At 35.4% G+C, this 23,127-nt stretch overlaps 2 protein-coding genes across 4 annotated transcripts in view; both read left to right on the forward strand.

Annotated features, from left to right (window-relative positions):
* Nucleotides 1-4,946, forward strand: part of LOC150097166 (uncharacterized) — a 201,597-nt gene extending 196,651 nt beyond the window's left edge. For all 3 annotated transcript variants that reach the window (XM_090407304.1, XM_090407305.1, XM_090407303.1), the window contains one exon: nucleotides 4,736-4,946. In XM_090407304.1, coding sequence (XP_090263430.1) covers nucleotides 4,736-4,905 — 170 coding nt within the window. In that variant the 3' untranslated portion in view covers nucleotides 4,906-4,946. The remainder of the gene's footprint in view (nucleotides 1-4,735) is intronic.
* A 6,723-nt stretch (nucleotides 4,947-11,669) lies between these two features.
* The window catches only part of LOC150097167 (kinesin-like protein KIF19), a 145,229-nt gene continuing 133,771 nt past the window's right edge, over nucleotides 11,670-23,127 (forward strand). Inside the window, exons 1-2 of the mRNA XM_090407604.1 lie at nucleotides 11,670-11,738; nucleotides 17,016-17,159. Coding sequence (XP_090263730.1) covers nucleotides 11,670-11,738; nucleotides 17,016-17,159 — 213 coding nt within the window. The remainder of the gene's footprint in view (nucleotides 11,739-17,015; nucleotides 17,160-23,127) is intronic.

A 23,127-nucleotide genomic window follows, 5' to 3' on the forward strand; every position in this document is an offset into this window, starting at 1 on the left:
CCTGAAGCATTTCTTTAAGATGGTGATATGATGTCAAGTCATTATTCATCCCTCCTCTACTGTACTACTCTCAAGCTCCTTATGATGTTGCATTCATAAGGATGAACCACCCTAATAAACTGCTCATTGAATACTTCTATTACTGCTCTGCAACATTTATCAAACTAACATTTTCACTGACATCATTCCATAATTATTTTTCTTTCTACCTGCCAAATACTGAAAGAATTCTAAGATTTTTCTTGGCCTGATCGACTAATTTCTGCTCATGCTGCACTTTTGCTGTCCATACCAACCAAGTCACCTTCATGGCCTACTCTCTACTCCTTGTGTAACTGATTATCTTTCATCCTGTGTTGGCTCTACAAAACCTTCTTTTCTACATTTGATGTTTTTTTCATGACCCAGTGAAACACTGCTTCCTGCCTACTTACTGGAATGGTGAAATGGCTACTTCCATGTTTTATTTCTAGAGTAGGATCTCTGGTTTGTGTTCCTCCTCCCCATATGCAGTGCAGATGATGTTGAGCATGGCTCAACACACTATACTATTAATGAATTAGGGAGCCAGCACATACAGTAAAGCAGTTTCAGCAGGCTGACTGCTATAAGCAGCTGAACTCAATATGCCTGCTGGAGACTTCTCAGTCAGATGGAGGATAATCCTGTTTCTTACTTTGCTATATTACATCTGGAATAAGTACAAGTATAGCAGCATGCAGGGATGCTGCTGAGACCACACATGGATTGGATTCTGGGTACTTCTGTGTGGGAGTTATGTGAACAAGTCCCTTACCTTAGATACATTCCTCTGCTCTTTGTTTCCTGCATCAATTCTACTATGAAAGATAACCAATCATAGATGTCAAAATTTCTCACAAAACAATAATAAAAAAAAGCTCCCAAACATACCAAAATGTTATCTATAAATGAAAATAAAAAAACCACTTCACATCCATTTTGCTGCCATTTGGCATCCATATAAACAATGATATATGCTACTACTCACAGGCATCAAAACCTAATCTGCTATTCTTGACTGAACAATGCACTACAGTCCACTTCAGCTTTTCCAACTATATATATATATATATATATATATATATCTTGCATGATGCCTTCTATGAAAAAGGGAGGATCATGTCAAATCAAACATTTCATTTATCACTGTTTTTAGAAGCCTTTTCCCCCAACCGTTTTTCTCAAAAATGCTTTTGAGAAATTTAGCCAAAGTACTGATGAAAAATGGCCTTTGCACCACATTCAAACCTCATGTTAAACTTGCAACTCTGATCCACTCACCTAAGGATAAACTTCACTCCCTAGCACACCCTGGAGTGTATGAAGTTCCCTGTGACTTCGCCTCCTATGGGCAAATAGGAAGATCAGTTTTAGCCTGGAAGAACATAAAAAATATATTTGCTACTATTACTATGGCAAGTCAGGACTAGCAGACCATGCATTGGATACCCCTTCACACAGGATTAGATGGAAGAAAGCGAATGTGTTATTTAGAAGCCGTTATAGATCTGAAAGATTATTTTTTTGAGTCAGCCATGGCTTTGAAGAATTCTCCTAACCTAAACAAATATGGTTGCATTAATTTGCCAAAAACTTGGGAGACTGTTATTGTAAGAGCAACTTCCACCACATAGCTGTAATGGTTTTTTTTTTTTTTAACATTAGAGAGTGTCAAAATAGGACTTTAGATCTTTTGTCCATTACAGTTGTATTGTTTCACTTACTCACTGTCACATATGCTAGTTGTATTGTGCTCTGATGATGGTACTGGTTTCATCTCTGATATTTCATTGAAATTCAATGCAATATAAGTAGTTAATGAAACATCTTTTGATAAAATTGTTTAGTGTTTTTAATACCATTAAAAATAAGTAACAAATAACCATTTGTTCTAAGAGTTTATTAGAAATTATAATTGACTGTAATTATAATTTCAACATAGTAATTCAGCATCTTATCCTTAATATAACAAACAGTTATTTTAATTTATTGATTAGGCTGCCACTGTTGCTGTATTTAAAAGTATTTATTAATATGAATTTGCTCTCTGATGTGATGCTGTTTTATAAATAGATTATACAGTAGCAAACAAATTATTCTGAACACTCACATTTTAAATAAAAATTTTAATTTCAGAAGAAAATAAGTACAAATATTAAACTTCAATGTTACCTAATAATTTACATGTGCTCCACCGTTCCTAATAAGTTCATTAATTTGCTTAGGCATGTACTCTTTCAAAGTAGAACACATTTTTCAAATTTCTGACTCTTCCAAGTCTCTCTCTCTTTCGCTATAACCCACAAATTTTCTATTGGGTTAATATCAGTATAGTTAGCCAGCTACTGAAGCAATTGGATTTTGTGATTTTTGAGGAAGGAACTCTCTCTCGCTTAATTTTTAAGTGTGGCATGGAGTGAGATCCTGTTGGGAGTTCTTTGTCTTTCTGAATCCATAAGACCACTCTTTTCTCCAATATTTTTATGTATTGGTCACTTTTCATCATACCATTAACAAGCACAAGTGATACTGGACCATCATGTGTAAAACAACCCCAGACATCTTTTTAGCTGAGTGTTTAGTGCTTGTTGAAGGTGGGTAGCAGAAGTCTTCTCAGCTGCTGATTTGTGAACACAGAATACTCTGTCCTTGGACAAAAAAATGTCATCTCAGAATTTGACCTTCTTCCACTTCTCAACAGTCCAATCTTTGTACACTTTTGCTCACTTGAATTTCTTTTTTTTTCTGCATAGCTTTCATCAACAGTTTCTTTCTTTTTTTTTTTTTTTTTTTTGGTCTATGGGCAGTCCTTCCTGCTTCCAACAATCTTCAATGGACTGCATGTCAGAAACATTAATCCCATTAGCTGCCAAGTCTCTATTGAATCTAATGCCCACATTTTCTTTTTCTGTCAGGAGAAAAGGTACCTATTTTCCTAAAGCTCTTTAAAATCTCATTAACTGTACCCAAACCAACACCACACTCATTGACAGTTTGCCTTTGACTCATGGATGTGTTCTGAGAAAGTGTGCATATCTTTGAACACTTTCTTGTAGATGTATCCATTTTATAGTTACACAAAATGAATAAACACTACAAATGTCAACTTGTTTACACTATTAAAAATGCACTCTGTTAATAAACATCATAGAGACAGTTAAAGAACACAGCACTCAACCAAAATAGTGAACCAAAACCAAAAACTTGACAAAAATTTAGCTTGTTCAGATTAATTTGTTTGCTTTGATGTATGTTTTTTTCATCTAGAGGCGAGGCCAGTAGAATAATGGTTGATCAAATCATTGTCACTTTGGTATAATGTCTGAAATGTAATGTAGCTTTGTCTTTGTATGTATATATATATACAGGGTGTTCGGGATAAATTTGACATATTTATAATTAATTATATTTTTCCGTAAGTTACATGTATTAACACACACTTCTCTTCATTTAAAAGTTTGGACCCTTCTTCATTCATATACAAGATGTCAGAAAGGATGGATAGCTGGAACCCACCTGAATCATGGAAGAGAATAACTTGTATCATGATGATTCGTGCCCGCCATCAAAATAAGGATATTACCACTGCTGCCCAATGCTCCCTGAATACAGTAAAAACAATCAGGCATGAACTAGAGACTTGCAATGGTGACTACGAGGATGTAGCAAGAAGAAAGATCCCTAGTAGACGATCTGATTGCGTTCGTACAGCAGAATTCCTCGCAAATCTGCAGGAACAGGTGTTGAAGAACCCTGGCATTGGAATTCGGGCTTTGTTCGTGGAGTTGCTAACTGTAGTCAAGCCCTGGATAACAAGGGTAGCCAATGGTAGGCCGTATGTATGGCAGCAGGATTCGGCCTCTTGCCACACCTCTGGGAAAAGTCAAAAATGGTTGTCTGAAAATTTCTACGACTTCACCAGTCCAAATGTTTGGCCTCCAAACTCCCCAGACCTTAACCCCATGGATTATTTTGTATGGGGCGCAGTTGAAAAAGACACCAATCGCACTTCCAGTAATACAAAAGCCCAGTTAATGGATAAAATTAAAACAGTTTTTGCGGCCCTTCCCAGGGAGACTGTAGCATCAGCTTGTTCGAGGTTCCGAAGCAGAATTGAAGCTGTGATCGATGCTAATGGTGGTTATTTTGAGTAAATCTTGTTGATAGTATTGTAATTAACTCTGCCTGTAATGTTTTTTTGTCAATTCATTAAATTTAATAGATACAAAGAAGATTTTCTTTTTCCTTACGAAACTGTCAAATTTATCCCGAACACCCTGTATATATATATATATATATGTGTGTGTGTGTGTGTGTGTGTGTGTGTGTGTGTGTGTACTCTCCAGATGATCTTAATATAAAGTTTGAAACGTCGAGAAATTAAAGTAATTATTCTTAACATGGTTGTAATCTCCATAATTTATAAATATGCATCTTTATTTTAGTTTTACTTATTCTTATTGATTGATTGCCCATGCTTGAATTTGTTGTAAACAACTGGTTTTGCAAGATGAGAATATCCTTTAACTTGGAAGGGCTAGGGATGTTTTAGTCTAATTCCTGTCTTTGACCTCTAACACTATAAGAAGATGGGGGTCACTGTCGTGGAGTGGCTAGAGATATAATGTTTATTAATACTAGCATGCATGTGAATGTATTATTTTATTTTTCATTTTGCATACAGACAATTTATTTGACATCCTTTTGTATTTAGGTCAGTGGAGACATGCTGCAGTTGAATTATTTAAGGAGAATCAAGCTTGGAACCATAATCAACCTTATTCATCAGACCTTGTATTTATGTCAGAGACTGATGAAGGTGACTTTTTAGTTTCAAACATAACTTTAGTATTCTATGTATATTCTAAAAATCACATTTTGTAAAAAGATAAAAGAAAATAAAAAAATGTGATGATGTTTTGAAATTTTTTTTTTTTTACAATCCATTACAGTATATACTTAATACATGTTTGCTAGTTGTATATGGGTGATATAGTCTACCATATTTAGAGTACAATTGCTTAAGAAGGAAGACATTTAATGATATTACAGTTTCAAAAATGCACTGATGAAAAAACAGAAATCACATAGAAGACAAAGGAGAGATCTTAAACAAAACCTGGCAAAAGCATCAACAGAAAGCTTAAGAATAATGAGTAAATTGAATAGAAAAAGAGAACTAAAACCTGAAAAGACATGGAAAATATAAAACAAAAAAAAAAGTTGTCAGAGATGGCTAAATTCCAAGTCAATGGAAACAGAAATAGAGTGCAAAAGAATACAGCAGTTGCTAAATGAGAAGTAAGTAAAAAAAAAAAAGATGGAACAGTTTTGAAATACAATTAGAAAATTATATATCTGAGCCATAACCAGAAACCTATAAAATAAATGAACAAAGAAATAAAAGGTAAAAATGCAAACAATATTTTAGGAAAATAGGTAACCTATTTCAGAATCTCTGAACTGATCATTATAAAGTAAAATTTCATAAAATAAAGAATGACCTAACATAAATTACAATATCAGAACTAAAACACACAATAGAAGATGAAACACAAAAATAAGATAAAAATAGGAAAAGATAACATACTGTAAATATGGAACTGGATAAAAATGCAGGCGAAATTTTTAATGGAAAATTCCTGAAATTCTTTAATAAGATCTGGATTTCTGGAAAAACTCTTACTTGGGAAAAAAATACTGGAAATAAATTATTATTACTAGTCAGGACCTCCAAGCAGTCACAAGATACACTGTGGGAGGCCCAACCTAGAAAACAGTATCATACCACTCCTTGAATCCATTCACCATTCGTGCTCTCACCAGACTATCAGGCAATACATTCTGCAGTTCAACCACCTCCATGCAAAGATACCATTCCACATCATCCTCTTGTTTACAACTTTCAGGCATAGTACCCTTATTCCACCAAACAAAAGAATTCCCCAGTGTCAACCTTGTAACTACCTCTTAACAGTTTAAATATCTCAATCATATCTCACCTCCTTTCTATTCACCGAACCTTGCAGTCCACATTCAGTCTGTCTTCACAGCTAATATTGTACATTCATGATATCATTTTTGTTATCCACCTCTGTACTCTTTCCAAGGTTAATTTATCCCCTCCAAATCTGGGGGACCAAATTTGAGCACAACAGTCCAGGTGTGGTCTGATCATGGCTTGATACAATAGAATGACAACTCTTTTATCTCTACTTGTTAAGATCCTTCTCAGTATTATAGCAATCCTCTGGGTTACCTTCACCACCTTTGCAATATGTGCCCTGAATTTCTGGTTTCTCTCAATCATTCCCTCATGGTCTGTTGCCTCCTCCACAACAGAGTATGTAACCTCCCATTGATGTATCCCAAAGTTCAAGACTTGACATTTTGCTGAATTAAACTGATTCCCATTCATTTGCCCATGTCTCCAGTTTATTCAAATCCTCTTGAAGGGATACCACATCTGCACTATTACTAATAACCCTTCCCAGTTTCACATATCTGCAAACAAGCAACTGAATATCCCTGACAATACAGGTCCAGTACTAAGCCCTGTGAGACACCACTTGTTACTTTCTGCTTTCTTGATACTGCTCCTTCATACACAACTCTCTGATAACTATCAGACAGCCAATCTAATTCGCCAACCTGACATCCAAATCGAAGTGCTGCAACTGAAATATCAACTTATGTGGTGCTCTATCAAATGCCTTTCTGAAATAAAAGAATTTACCAGAATATGCTTTCCCTCAACAACCACTCTTGTTGATTTATTATAAAAGGCAATCAGATTACTAAGATGAGTACACCCCCTTAACAAATCCATGCTGACTCTCGCAGCTAACATTACCCTCATCTGCCCAATGCTGTAAATAATTACAAGTTTAGTCTGCTTTCATCAAAAATCTAACAACTGCAGACCTCTAGTAATATTGCTAATATGACCAATATAGTTGTTTCTTCTTATATATATATATATATATATATAGCAGAGCATAAGATATATATATATCTTATGCTCTGCTTAAAATTTTGGTCTAGTCAGATTAAAATTAAAGGGATTGCTTTAGTTGCAGAGGGAGGAAATTGCCGAATAAGCTTTCTGAAACCTCCATAGATTGTGTTTCAACTGTTTTTGACTAAAGTTGGAATATAATTTTGTTACATGACTAAAGTCCTAACTTAATTGGGATAAAATGTGGGCAACTGTGTTCTAATGGCTGGTTTGCCTGCTTTGTGGGAGGAAAAACCCTGCCACCTCTTTATGAGACTGGCTAATTCACCTTCAGTTGAAAAGCACTGATAAAGATTCTTCACATCGTAGACGGCATTCAAACCCCGGTCTTTCCAACCAAAGGGCATCACTGAAACCAACTGAACTATGGGGGCTCTTCTATATATATATATATATATATATATATATATATATATATACACACACATATACACATACAGGTCTCTTGAAGAAGAGCCCCCATAGTTCAGTTGATTTCAGTGATGCCCTTTGGTTGGAAAGACTGGGGTTTGAATGCCGTCTACGATATATATATATGTTAAAGATACCAAGCTATTTTAATCCTGGTTTTACTCCATTTCCCAAGTAAGGCAAACAGACAAACAAGTCAGCCAAATTGGGAATATATTTGTTTCTTGTATTGCTGAAATCATCTGGTTGGTAATAGAGGATAAGAGGTTGTAAAAAGAATTAGGAGAAAGCAAAATGTCACCACCACCACAATTCACATGCAAGCATTGAGAGTGCTGGAGATTGACTGCAGTTTAGAAATGTCCACTAGGTTGACATTGTTTGTATTACTGAGAATTTCAGTTCTCCAGTTACCAAACTCAGTAATAAAAAATAATAGCATAGTATTCATTTCTACCTTTCATCTTTCTGTTGCTTATATGGTGGAGAGTGCAGATAATGATCACTTCATAACTATGGGAATACTATGTGAATAGTTAGGAAGTGGATGTTATTCAATATTTTTGTTTGATGCTGAGCTGGGACTGACAATAAGCAAATTAAATGGCTGTTGAGATCATGAAGGAGAATTCAAATAGACTGATGCTGTAAGCAAATTGATAATAGGTACCAGCATAATATTGCAATATGCAAACTCCACATTTAAGAAATTATAAGCTATGTATTAATGGAACTGCCCTGAAAAACTAATTACACTAAGGATCAAGGAATGACAGTGATATGAAGTAAAAAAAAAAAAAAAAAAGCATTTCAAAAGTGATAAAAAAAAAAAAACGAGCACAAAGAATTCTAGAAATGTTAAACACAGAGAGTAGAAATGAAGTTATAATTCTTCTTTATAAAGCCTTGGCTTAACCACCTTACCGGCCGTTATGGATCAAATACACATCCGCATACGCTTCGTATCCATCATATATTTCATTGTTATAACAATGGTATTACAATTTTAATAAGCACTTCGCATCCATGATAAAGTGAACGTCTATAGACGTCTTGGCCGGTAGCGTGGTTAATCACAGTTTTTTTTTTTATTTTTTTATTTGACTTCTGCCCACGAAAGGTTCTAAACTTTCAGTACATTATGTAAAAATAAATAAAAATTGTGTATATTTAAATAATCTGGAAATCCTGTTCTTAGAACAGGATTTCCAGATTATTTAAATATACACAATTTTTATTTATTTTTACATAATGTACTGAATTTTTATTTATTTTTACATAATTTCAAGTCCTGAGTGACTTGAAAACATGGAATGTTTTCAAGTCACTCAGGACTCTTCTCTGGAGGTGGTTTTTTTGCACACTGAGCAATGAAATTCATCTCCCACTTTAAAGACATTCACAAACATCCATGCAACGTGTAGGTTTGGAAATCTGCCTGGCCAACCAAACTAACAAAAAGTAACTCAAAAACCTGGCTTTCATGGAGATGAAGTGGTAGAGCAAATTAAGAGATAGTTAACTAAGATAGTTTTCAGATCTGAAATTTACAATATAATATGAAGAGAGGAGGGATTTATGGAAAAATTCATATATAAGCAGAAGAGAGAGGACCATCCAGTCATTGTAGAAATGATATAAATTGTTGAAATTCTTAGGATAAAATTAACTCCTTTTATATACTCTCATCATGTTTACTATTGAACGTGAATCTAACAACAATCTTCCCTTTTGGGATACTTTAAGACACCTTAATTCTGCTGGTAATATTGAAAACTTGAAGCCAGAGATGAAATTCAGAGGGCATATTGTAAAAGTGGCTAAAACAGCTCATTTTTTTGGTTATTGAACATCCTAACATGCAAAGATTAAGGTTATTATTCCTCTTTATGAGGCTTTGATATGACCTCTGAATTGTGTACAGATTTGGTCGACTGGGTTTCCTGGGGGACGAGGTTGAAAGGATTCAGAGGTGAGTAAGATGGTGGGATGATGCATAGGTTACAGATGTTGGTTGATTGGCAGATAAGGGGAGATGTGATAGAGACAAAAGTTGCTTGGGGGTTTACAGCAGTGATGTGGATGAAATATTTCAGTATATATGTATATATATATGTATATATATGAATAACATGAGGAAAACTAGCGATCATGCAAGGAAATTGAGCAAAACTGTGGTTAGCAAGGGAGTGAGGACTAGATTTTTTGCTTGGAGAGTAGGGAATAGATTGCTGGTGTTGTGTGTGCTTTGTCGGTGAATGCTTTCAAGGCTAAATGTCAGTATTGTACAGGCGTTGATAATTGTTCATTTTTTTAAATACACCTCTCGCGAGTCTTCGAACTCCATGGAGATACCTGCGTAACAATAATAATACCCAGAAACTCAAGGTTTTTTTGGAGAAAAATCCTTGCAACCTGCAAAACAGACAAAACTAACCACTGAAAATACTGCATTGCCTACTCTGAAAAGTGAGGCAACTAATTTGCACATTACCCTTATCTTCAAAAAATAACGAATAAATTGCCGATCAATTGTTGATCAATAATTTGTGTTTATCAGTTTATTCATTTATAAAAAAGTAAGGCAAGAACAATTTTTCACCGTCGTTCAACACTTCTGTGTAGGTGCCACTACTATCACTTTGGTCCTCGAACTCCCCTGCATATCCCTAGGATAGTTACTGTACATTTTATGGTCGTGAAAACTGCGAGCAGTCATTTTTACTAGAGATTTATTCCATTAATTACGGTTTTTTATGTTCTTATTGCGGTTTTGTTCTTATCAATGATATCGAAATTATTTAAATATTTATTCTGAGTATCTAATCAACGATACACCTCTACAGAACAACAACAAAACGAGAGAGAGAAAGAAAAATAGCAAACGCCACAGGCCATTTATGCGATCTGAATAATTATTTAATAATAAGGCGTGTGCTGCTAACAGATGCATCTTAAGGTTCATAAGTATATATTCCTAAGGGACAGTTTTCATAATCAACGCAGCGAGCATTTATATATATATATGCGATGCTATTTTATGCAGTATTGCTTACTATTAAATAGCGGCTGTCATTGGTAATCCCACCAGGGAAAATCTGCACACAGCCAATATTGTTTATGGATATGAAGCATGCATTGCACGCAGACTTGTCAAACGTCGCAATTAAAATTTCATTTTCCTTTATTCTGTGTCAAATGGCAGCTGCTGCTTTCTGCTTTATTTTACAAAATAATACACAGGTAGAGAAAGAGAGAGGTTAAAATTTTTACGTCTCAATATGTAGATGCATATAATAGCTTGCTTTTTACTTTCTAAAGAATAATAAGCTTTTGGCATTTTTATTAGTTTTATTTAATAACTATATTAATACATGTTGCTTAGCAACTAAGAGCCAAACGACGACGATATCGAAGCCCACCTATAGCGAAGCTCTGCCGCGTGTTAATTACTTTTAATGTAATGCTACTGTCTACAGTTGCGTGCCCTCTGGAGGACTAAAGTTCACTACTAACCGCTTTCTATCTTTAAAGTTGTTCGACTATAGGCGTTACCAAAATTATCTCCTGATAATGCTTTCATGACCACATGAGGTTTATAGCAATTAATATGCAATCTCTTTCAAATTACTTAATGTTGTAGAGGTTTAGTCATATTACTTAAGGGACGTTTAATCCACTTCGATAATTTAACGAGTAACTAAATTACTAGTCGAAAAACAGTATGATTAATTTAGAACGCAAACTTAAAAAATAAAATTGAAAAACACTTATTAATTCATTCCTAAAGATTTTGCTTGTCCGATCTTGTTTGTTTTCATTTTAAGTTAGCTGAGTAGCGTACATTTCTAAAGTTACATTTCTACATAAGTTCCCAAACGAAAGCGTTGGAAGCTCAAGAAATTTTGCCCGGAAAGCCGACTTTGCACAGATATAGTATATGCTAGTATTGTGGGTGTGCGCGCAGCTTAGCTGATGTGCAGTCCGACACAGCTTACATGCTGATTTCACTCCTTTTCAGCAAGAATATACACCGAAGAGCCAAAACATTATGATCAGCGCGCCTTCATGCAAATCGAAGCAACTGCAAGGGTAACAACGCCGCGTGTGCAGGTCATGAAACGATATAAATAACACCAGATATTGCGCTCTGTTAATCAGTGTGATTCTTGTTCTTCAGATGGGAAAGGCAAGCTAGTTTCACAAAGGCCTAATTGTGATGGCCAGACGTCTTGGTCAGAGCATTTCCGAGACGGCAAGGCATGTTCGGTGCTCAAGGTCAGCCGTGGTGAGTACCTTCAAAAAGTGGTCCAAGGAAGGGAAAACCGCCGACCACGGCTCATCGATGCTCGAGATGAGCAGAGGCTATCCCGGATGATACGAGCCAACAGAAAGGTTATTTTGACGCAGCTCGCCCGTAATTTGAATGCTGGTGTCATGTGTCACAACACAGAGTACATCGAATCCTGCTGAAAATGGGGCTGCGTAGCCGCAGTCCGCTCCGAGTACCCATGTTAACCTCGATTCACCATCGAAAGCGCCTCAGATGGGCACGCGAGCATCAAAACTGGACTTCGCATGAGTGGAAGAATGTCATCTGGTCATATGAATCTTGTTTCCTGTTGCAGCTTGCGGATCGTCGGATACGTCTGCGTCGTTTACCTGGGGGAGAATTGGCACCAAGATGCAACGGGGAACAAAACAAACCAGTGGACAGTGGTTAGTTTTCGTCAACAGGATAATGCTCCATGCCATACTGCTCGGATTGTGAGAGAATGGTTCGCGAACACGAAGACTTCCTGGTATTGCCCTGGCCTCCAAATTCCCCAGACATCAGTCGCATCGAGCATCTGTGGTTTCCATTGGAACAGCACATCCGCTCTGCGGCAGCTCAACCACGTAATTTACAGGAGTTAAAGGATTTGCTGGTTACGTGTTGGTACCAAATACCATAAGAAACTTTTAGAAATAGCGTCGGTAAGAGTTGTTTTGGCGGCTCGGAACATCATATTAGGTAGGTCAATGTTCTGTCCAAATGTTTTGGTTCTTCGGTGAAGATAATTGTAAGATCTGCAAGACATACAACAAAAAATTATTTGTAGCTAATGCACACAGAGCTTTAGGATTTTTTTTTTTTCATCTGAAGTAAAAAAATTTGCCATTTTTTTTCACTTCAAACTTTTAAAAAATGAAAACAGAAAAATTGTATTTCATGAAATAAAAATGTTAACTATTAATATTGTAATATAAAATTACAAAATTGAAGATTTTAAAAAAAAAAGTTTTTTTTGTTTATTGATGGAACTTTCTACCAAGCATGCTCTTGCTTTCCAGGTGTCTAAAGCCGACATCGAGTACAAACACGAATTCGTAAAAACATAACCTCTGATGCCTACAAAACCATTCTGGTTACATACGCATCTTTACTTCCTGCTGCAATAATTAATTTAAATATTTTAATTATTTTACATATTTTAAAAATGTATATAAAATAATAATTTAGACCACCAATGGTATTAATGTACTATGGGTTTACAAGCTGAGAGCAACATAAAATGACAATAAATTTAACTTGAAAAAAAATCTATCATCTGAAAGTATAACAAATTAATACCGAACCTCAAGCCCGATCTACATTTATTCTGTTATTATACGATATGATAGCTTATAAAAGTAAATTCAGTATAATCTTAAGTGAATTTCTGTATTTGATATGTATTCATATTCAGTACCTGTAGATAAATTTGTTTCATTTTAACATATTTGTCTACAGTACTGAAACCGGATCGTGGGTTTGAATTACACTGCGAGCATCGATCGCGTGATGTGATACCACCTCTTTTATCGGAGGTTTGAAGTGTCTTGAAAAAAAAGTACAATGTTTGATCTCTAGAGCAGGGGTAACCCAACCACGGTATTAGTACGATAGAATAATAAAAATAAAAAATAAAAAAAGTTCTTTGTTTTTAGTTTTTTATGGTCATATACCTGGAAGAGCATTTTTTTTTTTCAGAGTTAAAAATCATAAAAATATTTGAGATCACAGTATCAAATTCAATTATTATATGGATTAAAATTAGGATTCAGACTTTCGAAATGCAACTCTCTCTCTTATCGCTTCTTTCTCTTTTTTTTTTTAAAAAACAAAAAAAAAAAACCCTCTACTTATGAACGCTTTTTATCTGCCTCATTTCTAACACTCAGTTCGACATGACTCAAGCTACAAGCTTCCTTCTGCACCAGCTGAAAATGAGGTCACAGCCATAGGTGAGTAACCTTTTCTTCTTTTATGTTATTTGAAATTAAAACACATGTTTGGGCGGCAGAATACGCGAATAGCTTTTGCTGCTACAGTGATGAAGTTTATCGAAGCACTTGGATCCTGAAAGAACCTACTCTACTTCTGTTTTTTTTTTTTATTATTATTTTATTTTATTTTATTTCGGGAGGGGAGAATGAAACTGTTTCTTTGTGTCTTGTGTGTTATCTTTCATTCAAAAATTAGTTAACAGTATACGGTATACGCGAAATTCATTATTAAACATATGAAAATAAAACATGAACTGTTCTAATCAATCGCAATTTATGATCTGCGTGGTTTTCAGAACCCTTTTTTCTTATAATTTTTTTACAATCTCTTTCATGTCATATTGTAAAAAAAAGGGGGTTCTGAAGACCACGCAGATCATAAACGCATACGCTGTTATGTAAACACAGTGTATGCTGTTTACGCAACTTCAACTTTACTGACTCCAAGAAGATGCAAGATACTTTTCATATTCCCCGATGTCTGAAATGGATACAGTGAAGGAAAATGTTTATGAGCAATATGCTCGCCCTAAGAGGTCAAGAGGATTATAGATCATTTCTTGAAATTAGGATGACTTTTGTGTTTGTAGAGATCTGTTTTATCATAGTCAACAGCTTGTTGCACCAGTGGATCGGGATGTGTAGACGTTTTTAGGAAATGCTTTGCTGCAAAAGACTGAAGGAAAGAGTAGATATAAAGGATGTCGGTGGCTCGGTGAAGTTGCACATCTCTGACAAACCATGGGGCGTTCAGAATCATACGTAGGCGTTTTGCACTCGCTGCACAGTGGCAGCTCGTGGCTTGAAATCGTGGGGGTGCTGCAACTTTCGAAATATACTGTACATACACACTGTAAGTACAGTGTATACGTGTTTGAATAAAATATCAAAATTATGGCAAAAAGTAAAAAAAAAATTAAACATGAAAAAAATATTGTTTATTATCGATAAAATTATACCGTTTGGTATAATTCGAAATTACTTAAAAATAAAACCCATTATCATAACCCCAATAATGTTCTAAAATAAAAACTATAACAAATGTATGTCTTTAATTGTAATGTCCAAATATTTAAAGAGACGGAGTAAACACGATCAGCACTACGAACACTCTACTACTGACGTAAACTGCATATAAACAACAGTGGAACTGCGCGACGGACAGTGCCGCATGACGCTAATAGCTCGTATCTCACTATGACGTGCATATGCTTGCGCGCGTAGCAATACGACACTGTGGTAAACATAGTGCTGCTTGCGTACTTCGCCCTCCTAAGTGCTACAAGATGAATTTGTATTATTTTTTATACAAAATAAGACAATTGTATAGGATTGTTGATGATAAAATTAAATATTTCAAGCAAATATAAATTAATTAAATATATATCGAGAAAAATTGGAGGTGCGACAGTTCCGCAACGCCTATGCACGAGCCGGCCTTGTCGCTGCAGTTTGAGGATATTAATATCAGCGGTGTGGCTCCATGCTGGCGAAGCATATGTGATTATAGGACGAATCATTAGTTTGTAGTGTAGAGGAGCAGTTTGTTTATTGGGGGATAGAACTGGGCGATGGGTTTGATGTCTTTGCACACGAGTCCTTGATGTGGTGGTCGAAGTTTAGTCTTTTGTACAGCAGTATACCAAGGTATCTGACTTTTGTTCTCCAAGAAATGTTGGTGTTAGACAGGAAGATGTCCCCTGTAGGAGATACTGTTCTTCTGGAGAAGAGCATGGCTATGTTCTTCAAGGGGTTTACTTGCAATCTTTCTAATATTTGCAGGGTTTTTTTTTTTTTTTTCGTGACTAGGTGTGGGTGAAGAGATTTGGTTAGTATCGCTGTGTCATCAGCGTAGAAGACCAGGATAGATGACATTGGGTTGTGTGGAATATCTGTCATAAATATCGAGAACAGAACTGGGGCCAGTAAAGATCCTTACGGTACTCCAGCCAGAATGCGGCGCTTGGTAGACATAGTTCCGTTTATCTTGACTTGCATATATCTGTTGCTCTGTTGCTGAGGTATGATTAGATCAACTGTACCATCTCTAGCAGGATGTGAAAGGGGATGAGCTTGTGGAACAGACCATAATGCCAACCTTATCGAAGTCTTGGACATGTCCAGAAAGACAGCTCCAGTAAGCTGAATGCCAATTGTTGCCTGTGGTAATATATTCAGTTAGTCTATGGATCTGTTGAGTGGTGCTGTGACGTTGACAGAATCCAAATAGTTCATTTGGGAGGATATTCAACTTATTTACTGTGGATTGAAGCCTGGTGAGGATGACCCTTTCGGCAATCTTTCCCAGGTTTAAAATCAGGCTAATGGGACTACAATTTTGCGGTAGATGTGGGTTTTTCCTTGGATTATGAATAGGGGTTATATGAGCAATTTTCCACAGGGAAGGGAAATACCGAAATCTAATGATCGCGTTGATTATGTTGGTAAGGTGCACAATGGTTCTGCAGGGTAATAGTTTAATAGCTTTATTGGTGATGCCACCTGGACCAGGAGCTTTTTTGTTGTTAACGTTCTTAATGATCTCGTAGATTTCTGCTGGTGAAGTAGGGACGATTTGACTAGTACTGGTATCAGGAAGTTTTACTACGTGTCTGACATGACGATGAATTTTATACAAGTGGTTAAAATTTAAGTTTTCATAAGTAGGTCGACATTGTCCTAAATTTTTTGCTATGGTTTCTGCCTTCTCTGCATCCATGTGCACAAGACCCAGGTCCGATTGTCGAGGGGGAAGATATTTGTTTTTGCTTCTGAGATTCCTCAAGAGTCCCCAAATAGATTGATTCGCACGTGAGAAGAAATCCAACTTATCCTCCCATAGCCGATCCCTGTGGGCGTCTCTCGCAGCTCCATTTAATCTGTTAAGAATTCTTTTGTCTTGAGGCGCCAGAGTATTGCGAAATCTTTTTCTAGCTTTATTTTTATCTCTGATCAAGTTCATAATATTCTCCGATAACCGATTGGTTGTGGAGCGAGTTGTGTAAGAGGTAACTGCCGTTATGGCTGCATTAATTTGCTGAGTAAAATTTTTGACTCCTGTTTCAATTCCTTGCTTTGACTTATAGGAGGAAAAGGATCAACTCCGGGAGCACTTTTGCTAATTTTTCCCAGGATATGAATGAGTGTGAGAGGAAGACAGGTTGTGTTGCGTTCCCAGCTGTAATAGCACTGGATCATGGTCTGATGACAGCTCATTTAATGTTCTTAAGTTATATTTAAATTTAATATTTTGTAGGATGGCTTAATCCAAGATGTCATCATTGCCATTCGGGCTGTGATGAGTAGGTTCAGTGGGGCCCGCGACGACAGCGCAATTGAATCTCGTGTATTTGGTGAAGATGCGTCCGTTGTTGTTTGTGGTTCTACAATTGCATGCCAGGTATTTGGAGTTTAAGTCCCCAGCAATAATGATGGGCTCTCTGGCATCTAGGATGGCATCCAGATCCGTGTGCAGTTTTCATAGTTTTTATAGTGTTTTTTGCGGTGCGTTGTATGCAGCGTAAATTTCCAATCTGCCAGTCGAGCTAGTAAGAACCTCCACGTCAGTAAACTTGAGATTAGTGGTTGGGGGGTTATTTACTGTATGATGGTGGATATAATTTTTAATGGAGATTGTAGTGCCACCACCTCTGTAATTTTGCCTGTCAGTTCTGTAGAGGTGATATCCCCTAATTTCAGGCTTTCCAGTGGCATCAGGTGAGTTTCACTTGTCAAAACAACGTCTAGCTGAAGTTTCTGAGTGAAGTCTTGGAGCTCCATAATCTTGTGTCTGAGGCCATTGGCATTCCACACCACAATCTGTAGAGAGCCTGGAGTTAGTTTATTCCTGTTCATCAATAAGTGCTGAGAGGATTGATCGTGTTTCATATAAGAATCTTTTTTTTAGCGAAGTGGACAGCTACACTATGAAAGTCGTATTTTAATATTAACGGTGTATCATTAATATTTAAAATAAAATTTTAAAACCTGTATAATCAGATTAAATTATACAGTTTTAATAAGTTAAACCAATAAATTGTAATATTTAATGGGTAAAACTATACAGTTTTAATAAGTTAAATAAATAAAATTGATTGCAATGATGCATAATTAAATAGCTTAAAGAAATAGTATACTTCTGAACTCATATAAATCACTTGGAATTTCAATTACTATAAAAATGTTTAAAAAAATATAATTAAATATATAACTTAATATTTTATTCCACATTATATATCTCATTTTATTATAAGAATTAAAATTTATGATGGATATGAAGCTTTTGAGGATGCGTATTTGATCTTTAATGGCCGGTACTAATGTACTTTCGTAATATTTATGCAATCCATATAATGTCTATTGTATAGTATTAACTACCCTGGTCTTGTATAGCTTCTTCTCCTTTTCCCTCCTTTGATGAGCCTTTGACGTCAATTAGTGTTATGTAGTAATAATAATTACAACTAATTAAAAATATAAATATAATAAAAATATAAATACTAAAAAATTATTATCATTATATAATAATTAGGTATTTTTATATTATAAAAATAAAATATTATTATATTGTTTTATGTTATTTATTATATTTTATTATTTAAAAAAATAAATAATAAACTTTAATAATTAATACAATAATAATATAATAAATAAAAATTATAAATAAAAAATGTAACAATATGGATATATTATTATTATCATTATTATTTTATTCATACATTTTATACAGAGTCAAAACAACAACAACAAAAAAAAAAGATATCCAAACAACAATTTGACTGGTGATACAGAACAAATCAGATTCTACCCAAGAATCGAAGAATAGTCTGTCAGGTAGCGTCGTAAAATATGGACTGTTCCGAATTGATTAATCAATTCAGTGGTGTTTAATTCTTTTAAATAGTTGGATAGCTTCTTTGAAATTGTATCGATAACTATTGATATGACTTTCGTGTGTTTCAGCCACAGCTGGCCAACTTCGATTGCCACATCTCGATATTTAGTATTTTTTTCCCCATTTCTTTGTTGTTAATGTTGTTATCACTGGGTACAGCGATGTCAATAATCCAAACCTGTCGATGTTCAATAATTGCGATGTCATGTCTATTCTGTTCCAAATGCCGATAAGTTTTTATTCTAAAGTCCCAGAGAATTTTTGCTGTTTCGTTTTCCAATATAGTCTCCATTTTATGCTGCCACCAGTTATCAGAAGTATGAAAAGCATATTTTTTTGCATTCCTGCTAATGAACTATTTTGGCCACTTGATCATGACGGTATTTATAATCAGTTTGAGCTATTTTGCTGCAGGCACTGATTACATGTTCTACAGTCTCATCTTTCTGATCGCATAATCTGCATTTGCTGTTATTATTGATGTTCAAAATTTTTGAACATGTTTTTGAGATGCTAGAATAAATCCTGTTTCTTTTATTTTGTAATATATCCATATTGCAGCCATTGCCACCTCTTGGTCACGTCAGTTTTTGCGACAGTATCTCGAAGAAATTGACCATGCAAAGGTTTATTTTCAGTGCAGAAATGGGTTATTTTGCTGTAATCGGATTTGTTTTCTACTGCTTTTAGAAGGATTTCTTGTGAAAGTGCTTAAAGCATTTGCTCAGTACTATTATCAATGTAATTTTAAACTAAGTTCTTCTTCCACAGTCTGATCCACTTGCAACAGACACCGTCCAGATACTCTTCTTGGAAGGTTCAGCCGGTCAACATCACTTCGTAGATGTAATGCATGATACATTGTCATTAATTTTCTAGTTTTGCGGTCCAATTTGTCCAGGTCTTCTTTTGTCCAATTTATTATGCCAGCTGCGTATCGGATCACTGGTATAGCTCTAGAATTCATTGCGCTACTTGTGTTTAAACCATTAACTTTTGTTTTTAGAATATTTCTAATTCTTTTGGCATATTCCGCTTCTGTCTGTTGTTTAACTTTGGAGTGGAGACTATCACTGACTTCTAGTATTCCTAGGTATTTATAGTATTCTTTAAGTGAAATTGCTTTTATATATTTCTTCTGATCAAAATTAAAATTGCTAGCGTCATTAATTTTTCCTCGTTTAATGGATAAATTGCACATTCATCCAATCCAAATTCCATTTTGATGTCCTGACTGAAAATACGAACCGTTTTCGGTAAAAAGTCTATTTGCTGTGTCGATTTACCATGTAACTTCAATGCATCCATATACAGCGGATGGAAAACATTATATTTAGGAATTTCGTATCCATGTTTTCTTTTCTTCAAAATCATACACCAAGATATCAACGAAATTTTGAAGGGCAATAGTGACAAGGAATCAATTTGGAAAATGCCACGTTTAATGCTGATATCTCCGAATCGTTCATTATTCACTGTTAAAGTTGTTTCCTATGATTTCATAGCGGCAGCCAAAAATGAGCATGTTTTTGCTAATTCCAAATATTTGTGGTTATTTTAGGATCCAGGAGCGCAGGAGGGAATCGAATGCTTTCTTATAATTTATCCATGCCATGTTAAATTTAAGTTTTCTTCTTTTGGAATTTCTGAGGATCATTCTATTAATAAGAATCTGGTCTTTTGTTCCTCTAGATTTTTGAAAATTGCCATTTTGTTCAATCGAATAAATCTGATTATCTGATGAGTAGTGGTATATGGAATTTGCTATGATTTATCCATGCCATGTTAAATTTAGGTTTTCTTCTTTTGGAATTTCTGAGGATCATTTTATTAATAAGGATCTGGTCTTTTGTTTTTGCAGACCATACCTACCAACCATGTTTAAGCTGTTCACGGCAGTGAACAGCTTAAACATGGTTGGTAGGTATGGTCTGCATCCTAATTTTTATCTTCTATTTCCTAATTCCTCTTCATGAAGAGAAAATCACGAGAGATATCATTCAATCTTCCATTGAGCCTGACTGCAAGAAATAATTAAATTGTTCTGCCACTCGACCATGTAGACCGGTTAGATCTTCTAGTCAAATCCATGTAGTTTGTCTTTGTCAGGTGCGCTCCAGTTTTTTTTTTTTTTTTTTTTCAAGCTTGAGCACTGACCATTTCTTTGGTGATATTTTGCATTTGTTTTTGTTTCATTTCTGAATCTATTTCCTTAATCGATAAGGCATCTTTATTGTGTTTAATAGGATTATCCCAGATTGACTTCCAAAATTTGAGTGTTTCTTCTTTTCCTGGTGAATGATGGTTTGCATTTGGAGAGACTGAAAGAACTGACGTTGGTTCTGTCGAAATTGCATATGTTGTACATATTGGTTGATTCGTACTTTATATCTTTTAATTTTCTGTGCGGTCGCAATAATTCTTTCTTTTAGCTCTTCGGTAACTTCAGCAGTTGTCTTGTTGGCTAAATTATATGTATTTATAAGTTTGTTTTTGATGTTTTGTTTTTCAGCCATTCTTCTTTAAGACTTCTTTAAGAATTTTCGTTCAACGGGATTTTCCGTGGTGTAAATTACTTCGTCTTAGGCGTTTGCTCTTGAGGTTTGCAGCGAAGCTTCAGTGTAATTATAATCTGCGCTGTATAATATCTGATTTGTTTCCTTTATACTGTTGGTTGTGATGATTTTTTTTTTCACAGCATGAGAGGAGCTGTTTTAGTTTGCATTTATGTAAGGCTTTTAATGTTGGTAGTTTTATACGGTCATTTATGGACTTCATATATTCCAATATCCCCGACTTCATTTTACGCTGTACTTCTGTCAAAACATTCTGAGGTAAGTCGTCAGCTTGATTCTCACTGAGTTGAATTCTAAAGTTAGATACAGCTAATGATTTATTTTTACTGAAGCTGGTGGTTTATTACATAACTATTGCAGCTCAAATTCTGTAAATATTTTGTTGCGGAAAATGGAATTCCTTTGGTCGTCTTTGTTCTATTATTGCACATTCTGGGAAATTTTGTTTCCAGATCATGTGCGTACGCTTTCTAAAACCCCGTTTTTCTGGTATGGATCTGTAAAAACATATCATAATTTCTCTGATTTCTTCTACAGTCCATTTGTTTACGTTTGGTTTCTTCCAGTCGCTTTTCAGCTTCCTGCCCTGGTTGCCCAGCTAGGAAAGCTGAGCCCTGTGGCCCACTTGTTGCCTGATGACCTAGATCCCCCAACACTTGACGCAGTCCTTGATGACTCGGACGTCGACTGATCTGGTATGGATTTCTTCTTGCTTTTCCCCATTTAGATGGGGGATGGAACACTGTTAGTCTGGCTCCTCAGTTGAGACCTGTCTGACAAGAATGGCCCTGCTGGTAGCTATGCTACCACCAGCATAGCTCTCAATCTTTGGAGCACGCAAGCCCTACCGCCACACAAAGACAATGTTCTTTTTTTTTTGGGGGGGGGTGTAGGGGGGGTGATTATTATTATCATTGTTATTTAGTAATTGGATTTAACGCTTTAAAATTTGCAGGATGTCTGTTGTTGATTACTTCTGTCGAATAAAAGTGGTGGATCTATAATGCGTCACTTAGAACATCGGAATCGTCCCATCGTTTGTTAGCTGACTTATCTCCATTTTTAGGAATGGAATGAATGTAGACTAGCTTTCATGCTTTGGGTTAAATACAGTGGGGGGTGCTGAAACTTTCGAAATATACGCACACACTGTCAGTACAGTGTATTCATGTTTGTATAAATTATCAAAATTATGGTAAAAATTAAAATAAATTAAACATGAAAAAATATTGTTTATTATCGATGAAATTATACAGTTTGGTATAATTCAAAATTACTTAAAAATAAAACCCATTATCATAACCCCAATAATGTTCTAAAATAAAAATTATAACAAAAATTATGTCTTTAATTGTAATGTCCAAATATTTAAAGAGACGGAGTAAACACGTAAGCACTCCGAACACTCTACTACTGGCGCAAACTGCACAGAAACAACAGTGGAACTGCGCGACGGACAGTGCCGCATTACGCTAATAACTCGCATCTCACTATAACGTGCATATGACACTGTGGTAAACACAGTGCTGCTAGCGTCCTTCGCCTTCCTAAGTGCTACAAGATGGATTTTTATTATTTTTTATACAAAATAAGAGAATTATATAGGATTGTTGATCACGCAATTAAATATTACAAGCAAATATAAATAAATTAATAAATACATTTATATATCGAGAAAAATTGGGGGTGCTGCAGTTCCGCAGTGCCTATGCACGAGCCGCCCCTGGTTAAATACACACGAGTATAACAACTTGAAAAGGCGATATAGGATGGGTGGTAATTTTATCCGAAAGTGATTTCGTTTGGATGTGATTTGGAAATAGAGAAAGATGTCAATAAGTGCTATTTGGAGGAAAATAAGTATTGTCCTCCAAATCATGCCCCTTCTGTGTGTGACG

The sequence above is a fragment of the Typopeltis vanoorti genome, chromosome 17 (assembly GCF_054136105.1).
Source record: "Typopeltis vanoorti isolate ZY-2024b chromosome 17, IOZ_Tvanoo_1.0, whole genome shotgun sequence".
Classification (NCBI taxonomy): Eukaryota; Metazoa; Arthropoda; class Arachnida; order Uropygi; family Thelyphonidae; genus Typopeltis; species Typopeltis vanoorti.